The sequence below is a fragment of the Crotalus tigris genome, unplaced genomic scaffold, assembly GCF_016545835.1.
Source record: "Crotalus tigris isolate CLP2741 ecotype Arizona unplaced genomic scaffold, ASM1654583v1 scf7180000017741.1442986301:2390832, whole genome shotgun sequence".
Taxonomy (NCBI): Eukaryota; Metazoa; Chordata; class Lepidosauria; order Squamata; family Viperidae; genus Crotalus; species Crotalus tigris.
The window spans coordinates 900314-908229 of record NW_024096608.1 but is presented as its reverse complement, the minus strand read 5'-3'; the positions used below and the strand labels follow the sequence as shown (position 1 = coordinate 908229).

The following is a 7916-nucleotide window of genomic DNA, read 5'->3' as shown; positions in this document are numbered from 1 at the left end:
GGTATATTTAAAAATTATTTGGCCTGGCGATGGGTTTACAATTTAATTGGAATTGCATTTCCCTTCATTTCCTGGATTCTGCACTTGTCCACGGGAGTGATTATGAATGGCTGAAATATCCGGCCTCCTGGGTTTTCCTCCTCCCGTCCCCAACAGGTCATTGCTCCTTCAGTTGTTGCTTCTTGGGCTAAAAGGGCAGCAGGCTCATCCCTGGGATTTTCGATCCCCCTTCGTTTTAACTGACCGTTCAGTGACCTCAACACAACCCAGAAAGGGCTCTGAAGATAATGAGCCTCCAACGCTTCTGCTCGCTTTTCTGTTGTCCACGAGCACCGCGGAGGACGGTCTGGCCAAGGGTGGGAGACATGCAGAAGACCCTTTGCTTCTGGCTGTGAAGCAGAGGGACTTCATTGAAGGGGGACCCTCACGTTTAACTCCCCCGTCAGAGAAGGGTTTAACATGCATCCTGTATTGAAGCAACCACAATTAGGACTGGCTACTTGGTTGTTAAATGAAGCGGTCACTAAATGAAATGGCAACCGGACTTGTGTTCCGATTTCAGCCTTCGATTTGTTAACCTGCCAAGGTCGTAAGTGCGAGGGTGGTCGCAGAGTGACTTTTTCTTCACCCTTGTAACTGCAAACTGTGGCTAAATGGCGTCAGCGTTCTGGGAGGCTTGGGCAGAGCCCCCGAAGCCGCTCCGGCCGGCGGTCCAACTCAAGCCATTTTGACTCGGCTGGGGAAGGCAGCTCTCGGCCCCGGCGGCTCCCAGCCCCAGTTCGGGGGGGGGCACGAACGGACCTCCCGGGGACCCCCGAGTCCAAAGCGTAGCAGCCCCAGAAGAGCCGCCTTGAGGGCGGCTCCGGCCCCTCCCCTCCCCGCGCAGGGAGGACGCTCAGCGCGCTTCCTTTCTGGCAGGCGAACCCCACGCTCTCCCGGCTTACAGACACGGACCCCAGCCCCCAGCATCCCCCAGCCTGCACGGAGGGGGATTCTGGGAACTGGAGTCCACAGCGGCCGGGCCTGCCCCGACTTGCTCCCCCCGGCCGGCGGGCGCGTGCATGGAGGCGCGCCCGCCCTGAACGAGGCGCTCGGCGCGCGGCCGCGTTTCTCCCCCCGCCGGAGATGGGCGGCCGGCTCCGCTCGGGCATCGGCTGCTCGCGCCTCGCCCGCCTCCTAGCAACGCGGGCCTAGCCAGGCGCCGAGCCTGAGCCCGGCGTGAGCGCGATGCGGCTGCTTCTGCGGGGCGCGGCGGCGCGGTGGGCCGCCCTGCGACTCTTCGGAGGAGCTTTCCGGAGCGCTCGGGGGCCCCTGTGGCGGCTGGGGCTGGGGCTGGGGCTGGCGGCGACCGCCGTAGCCGTAGCCGGGCCGGACGGGGGCAGCGAGGAACGGCCGCCCGGGGAACCGGGCTTCCAGCGGGCCGTCGCCCGGAGCAGGGACCTCCTCCAGCGGCTAAAGGTCGGCGGGTGGGAGCGTGTACCCTGAGCATGTACAGAGTGGCCGGGCGACTCCCCCCCCCAGTGGGGCGTCCGGCTGCCCAGGCGCTGCTTTTTCACCCCGAAGCCTTGTTCGAGGGGCCGCTTCGGATCCCGGGGCTCGGCGCCGTCTAAAGCGCGGGGCCTCTGAGCACGTGCCGAGTGTCCCTCCTGGGCATGGCCAGAGCGCTCTGGGGATAAAGGAGGCAGGGAAGGGCAGACCGGATTTTCGTGGACCAGACCCAAAAGACTGACGCCCCCCCCATAGATGCCCCTCAGCTGCCCCCCTCCTAAGCCTGACCACGGGGGGAGGGTCAGACGCAAGCTGGAGGGGGCAGGTGGGGGGGTCGTCTCGGGCTGAGTGAGCCTTTCGTTCCCCAGGACGAAGTGGGGGCCCCCGGCGTGGTGGTCGGCGTGTCCGTGGACGGGAGAGAGGTCTGGGCGGAAGGTGAGTCGTGGAGGGCAGCCCGGCCCGGTTCTCATGGACTCGGTGTGGCACCAGAAAACTAAATGGGAGGAATTAAGAATAATACTTTTTTAAAAAAAAATGTAAACATCACAGGCACCCTTAAACTACTCTAAAACGAAACGGATGCTGGAACAAAAGTGTTTTATTTACAGGTCACGTTTACAATGAAATATAATTAAGTGTATCATTTCCAGCCATACTTGCCCAGCATAATGAGAAAACGTTTGGCCAGCTGATGGTGTTTGGCTTTGTAGCTTCCAGTCTTGTTTTCAGAGCTCAAGTGCCTCTCTACCCTCTTCTATTAATGCTTTTTCAAAGCAAAACTTAAATTATTCTCTATATGCCAATTCTAATTTTTCTTTGCATATGGTGCAATTAAGAAGTGTGTTGAAAATTGTTCAACTTAGGTATGGTTCATCCTTGTGTAATATGAGCTGAATTTAGCCAAAGGAAAACCAAGAACGTAAACATCCAAATACAATCTGCATTTTGATGCCCTATAGCCATTTGCAAAGGCATTTGTTGTGAGAAGGAATTTGTTAATCAGAATCAAACCTGGTGGATTTAATAAGACTTGCTCAGGAGATTCCAGTCTGATGGTGTCAAGCCGTTCCTGCTTTGCGATGCTTGCTTCCCGCTTGCCAGGCAGCCGGCCTCCCTTACCTTTGCTTGAGGAAGTCTGACTTTGTACCACAGGTGACCTAAGCTGAGATAATTCATTTGTCTTGGATTTTGTTTTTGTCTCTCTTTCCCCCCCCCCACAAACAACACCCAGAGTTAATTGGTGTTTTTGTGTGTGTTCGCATTGAACAAATAGAAATATCTGGGACATATGTGTTCTGGCTTTACAGTACTGTATATGATGCCTTTCTTTTCTCTTGCTAATTATCTAAATAAAGCGCTGATTTTCACTGGATCAGAGAGCTGTTCTACTTGTGCAAAATATTAGGCCAAGAAGATATGACTATTGTTGATCTTATGGAGAAAAAAGAACCTTTGATATTTAGACCATTGGGGGTTTGGGCTGTTTCAATGCATAGAGGACACCTTTAAATAGTAGACTCTTAATTCCTTTAAAGGTATAGGTTACGCTGACTTGGAAAACCGTGTCCTCTGTGGTCCGGAGACCGTCCTACGAATTGCCAGCATTAGCAAATCTCTGACCATGGTTGCTGTTGCAAAGCTATGGGAAGAAGGGAAGCTGGATTTAGATGCTGCTGTGCAGAAGTATGTTCCAGAATTTCCTGAAAAAGAATATGAAGGTGAAAAGGTAAATGAGGCTGGTTGTTTACAGCATCACCATCCAAAAATCTCCTCTGCCACACTTCAGAAATATGTCATCAACATGATTTAATTATAACTTGCATATATGAAATCAAAATGAATTTGGGTCTTTTAAAAATTTAGGTCACTATTAGCACAAGGCTGCTTGTGTCACATTTAAGTGGTATCCGCCACTATGAGAAGGATATTTCTAAAGTCAAAGAAGAAAAAGAAAAGGCCAACAGAAAAGCCGCAAGAACAGCAGCTTCTGCAGCAAAAGAGAAAGAAAACAAAGAGACTGAAAAGAGGGACTTGATTAAAGGCAAGCCGGAACAGGAAGGCAAAAATTCAAAAAGTGGAAGAAAGAAAAGGGAGTTTGAGCATGAAGAATATTATTTGAAGGACAAATTTGAGCATGTGATTGACTCACTGAATATCTTTCAAAATGATCCTTTATTCTTTAAACCAGGTGAGTTGCTAATCTTCATCCATCCAGACTGTAGATAATGGAGTCAATTCACCCTTTGTGCTAAGCCACAGAGTAGTTTGTTTGGTGCATGGTTATTTAGTAAACCATATTTAAGCAAACCATTGCTTAGTGGGATTTGTCTAGCCAGTCGGGGCTCAGCTAGCTAAACTATGATGTGACCCCATATAAGAGCCGTGTCTTGTTTTCTTACAAGAAGTTAAACTACGAATAAAAATAGTAGAAATTTAGGTAGCAAATTAAATGTGAAAGACAGAGAAAGCATCTTATTTATGTTGACTTTTAATACAGTAGCCCTATACTTTTAACTATTACAAAATTTGACCTTGTAAACTTTTCAAAGTATACAAAAATATGCTTTCTCTTTGAACAGGTAGATCCCTTCTTGAGCAAACTTAGAATACAGACCCTGACTAAGCTTCCATAACATAAACTCTTGTGTGAAATGGGCCTGTCTTCTCTTTTCTTTCCTTCAAGGTAGTCAGTTTTTGTATTCGACCCACGGGTTTACTCTCCTGAGCGCTGTCGTGGAGAGAGCTTCAAATCAGAAGTTCACAGACTACATGCTGAAAATATTTAGTGACTTGGGTATGGGATCCACGGGGCTGGATGAGAATGAGCCTCTGATATACAACAGAGCAAGGTAAATGGTCAGGCAGGGACATCGGCACGCCTGTTCCCGTCTTTGCGCACTTCTCTAAACTGAATAGTGAGCCTTGTTCCGCGTGGCCCATTGCAAGAACTGATGTGTGTAAAAAGAGGAACGGAATGTGCTCGAGCTTCCTTTTGCTTCCTACGTTGAATTTAGTAGTTTGAAAAGGACAGCTACTCACATAAGTCAGACATTTGGAGATTTGGAGTTAAACTGAGTCCCTCGGAACGATTCTCAAACAGGCCATGGGTATAAATGGAAATAAATCTCACTGTTTCAGGGAAGAAATCCCGTAACACCAGAGAGCACTGCCCTCTTGTGGCTCTCTTGTCTGTTCCCCCAATCAACTGCAGGGAAAAGAGGACAAGAGAGGGAAAGTGAAACCCAATAGATCATTGAAACCCAAACTCTCTCATCCTGAGGTTTTCATCCCAGATCTTCATGGTGTTGGTCCTCTGTTTAATTCATGAGGCCTACCTTCCGGCTGTTTTGCAAGAGGGTGGAGCTCATCTGATATGGAGCTCATGTTCCAGCATTCCTCTGACTGGCATGTTGTTTCCTGGGGCTGTTTGTTTGTTTGTTTGTTTTTTGGTCTTTTTTCTACTTTTGATGAAGGTAGCCTTGGGGTGGGCTTTCTCCTATTATGGACCTGATGTCTTTCAAGATTACATTGTTAGGATGGCTTTTCTCTACCTAGCAGAGATTGACCAGAGCATTAGAATGCTGCTTATTAACTGGGCAGCACTTCGCTGTTTAATATAATTTATTTGATCGCTAGTGGCCTTATGTCAATCTCTACACCTCAAAAAGAATAAAATGGGAGAAGGCTACTTTGGCCTAGCAAATATATGGATTATTTAGGTACTTTATATTGTGAATTTATCAAGCATCCTTGTTTCACTCCAGGTATTACATTCACAACAAAAAAGGTCATGTCATCAACGCCCCTTACGTGGATAACTCTTACAAGTGGGCAGGTGGTGGCTTTGTGTCCACTGTGGGCGATCTTCTCAGATTTGGAAATGCCATGCTCTACAGTTACCAGCTTGGGCAGGTAAAAAACCCAGGTCCTGGATTTCTTCCTGGTTATCTCAAGCCTGACACGATAGCAATGATGTGGACCACAGTCCCACAGTCCCAAGATTATGCCTATGGAATGGCCTGGTTCATTGTAGAGAAGAAGCAGGAATGTGGCCACTGCAAAGAGCAGCAACACTACACCTTCCACACTGGCGGGGCAGTAGGAGCAAGTAGCGTTCTACTCATTCTTCCTGAAGAATTGAACTCTGGGATTGCCAATAGTAGCTGCCTGGTCCCACCTCATGGTGTGGTGATCACAGTTATTTGTAACATGCAGTCTGTTCACCTTGATGGTATTGCCTTAAAAATTGCAAAGGAATTTGAAAAGGACAGGTTAGTACAACGCTCTGATCAAAGGTTAGAGAGGAAATGTGGAAGGCTTGAGTGATTACAAGCATCTGTAGTCCAGGAGCTGTCTCTCCCTTGCTTTTTAAGCAGATAGCATCATTCATGGGACAAGCAATCCTTCATTGAAGGAACAGGAATGTACAGTTTTTCTGATTCAAATAGCCAAAGACATTAGCCAAATGCAGGTACCAATTGGACGATTCACCTTCTCTTACTTTTCTGCAAATTGTGATGCACAGAATGTGGAGCAGAGAGTCTTCAATTTCAGAATGGGGATGGAAAGTTTTACACCACAGTGAAGACTCTTGGAGAATTGCAGTCATGGACACAGAGAGCATCTCATCTGGCAGGATTTTAGTCCTGCTGTGTCTCCATGGGCCTTTGCAAGGGTGATCCAATGTAGAAGACAGCTTCAACCAAACAGTGAATCCTTTCCCTCATGGCTGGGGCAGTTACCGACGGAGGCTACTCTAGCAATACACATAATTGATGCAGAAAATCACATTGCCAATACCATGGAATCATTTGTCCATGATCAAGCCTTGGATCAGGTGCTAGCATTACAATTGTGCTTGGTGGGCTACTGTTTTATTATTAACCTGCTGCCAACCTGGGCAGCAGATTGCCATTACTCTATGTGACTATCTAATATTTGATTCCCTTTTCTCAAAAACGAAAGATGAAAATGAGTGTCTTAAAACTTTTCAGTGCTGTTTACAAAGGCTGCAATTTTATATGTGTTAAGCTCTGTTAAGTAAAAGGGGACTGCTGAGTGGACATGTAAATGCAAGCTAAAGACCTTTATCTGGGAATGTTTTTAGATCAAACTGCATTTTCAAATCAATATTCAAGCTGTACCTAGAAACCTCTCATACAGGTGTTGTTTCAGAAACTGTCCCAGAATGTCCCTGGAAATTTATTGCACTGTATAAATGTCCATTATACCTTCTCTGTTTTATTAAACCTGTCAACAATTTATCTGGTAGGTTAATATTTTTGGGGGAGTTAGGAAAACTAATCAGCATGCTGTTCCTGGCTGGTGAATTTTTCTCTGAGCTTTTTTTCAGCTTTTTAGTAAAGGTTGAGATCCATCCCCTTTTAAACTGTCTTTAAAAGAAGACACAACCTTGAACTTGCATAAATGTTAGATTTACAATAAAGATTCAGATAAAAATTAAAGGGATGGTGTTTAAACTCTTCAGGAACTAGTGCAGAGAAGGTAGATTTCGAAGAGGATGATCCGTTTTTCTTCTTTTCTTCCATAATGGATGGTTAATCAGAAACACATTCTATTCCGACTTTGAAATATGGAATGATCTACTAGTGTAATTAGTTTAAGTGTCAAATATTGTCCCATGTCTTGCTTTTAAAAAGCTGAACACGAATGATAGTTAAACCCCATTTGACTTGGGGGTCCACCAACTGCTTAAGCTAGCTGCTGATAATGTAAAATTGTATTTAGAATTTAGAACCTGATTACATTTGTATCCCTTAATCAATAAACACTTTATAATGTTTGCACTTTTCAATTGGCGCTATCTGTTTCTTCAACTGAATCCGCTGCTTTTCTAGCGGGGATGTAGATTACAGAATCTGGGAGACCAAATTGCTTCTTTCTTTGTAGCTACATCAGAGTAGCAAGACCAAATTACCTCTATAGGAAAAGGGAAGGTGATCCTCTGGTGTCATTAAGCACCTCACGGATTGATTCAGAAAAGGAAATATCATGCTAGGTTAATGTTTTTCATTTCAAAACGCTGATTTCCTTTGTTTTATCCATGGCACGGTCAACCTTACTTCCAGAAAACCATCTCGGACCCAGATGAGAAAGCAGCTTGATCCTAAGAGAAAATTTAAGATGTGCCGAATTCATGCTCAGTAGGAGAAGAAACTCATCCCTCAGATTGTTCTACATCAGAAATACCTGCTTCTCAAAGGGAACCTTGTTTAGCACTGGTTCCGCAGGCAGTTCTTCTGTACTTCGCTGAAATAAATGGTCTTTGCAGTAAGTCAAACCCTCTTCCTCGCTGGTTACTCGTTGCAAAAGGAGCTGGCCCAGCAGATGTTCCCAGGGGTGACGGAGCCAAAGACTAGAACTGGCAAAACGGCCGTGCAACGCTGTCGCGCTCGCTCCAGTTTCTT

At 46.4% G+C, this 7916-nt stretch overlaps 1 protein-coding gene across 1 annotated transcript; it reads left to right on the top strand.

The window, feature by feature from the left end:
* The first annotated feature begins 882 nt into the window (after positions 1-882).
* Positions 883-7303, top strand: LACTB (lactamase beta). Its single transcript, XM_039340051.1, has 6 exons — positions 883-1458; positions 1857-1923; positions 3024-3214; positions 3352-3676; positions 4172-4337; positions 5253-7303. Exons 1-6 carry the CDS (start codon positions 1228-1230, stop codon positions 5812-5814), a joined length of 1542 nt encoding a protein of 513 aa, XP_039195985.1. The 5' UTR covers positions 883-1227; the 3' UTR covers positions 5815-7303.
* The last annotated feature ends 613 nt before the right edge of the window (positions 7304-7916 follow it).

Coding starts and splice junctions, on each gene's coding strand:
- LACTB (XM_039340051.1), top strand. CDS start 1,228: ATGCGGCTGCTTCTGCGGGGCGCGGCGGCGCGGTGGGCCGCCCTGCGA. Junction 1,924..3,023: donor GAGAGAGGTCTGGGCGGAAG/GTGAGTCGTGGA, acceptor ATTCCTTTAAAG/GTATAGGTTACGCTGACTTG. Junction 4,338..5,252: donor CTGATATACAACAGAGCAAG/GTAAATGGTCAG, acceptor GTTTCACTCCAG/GTATTACATTCACAACAAAA.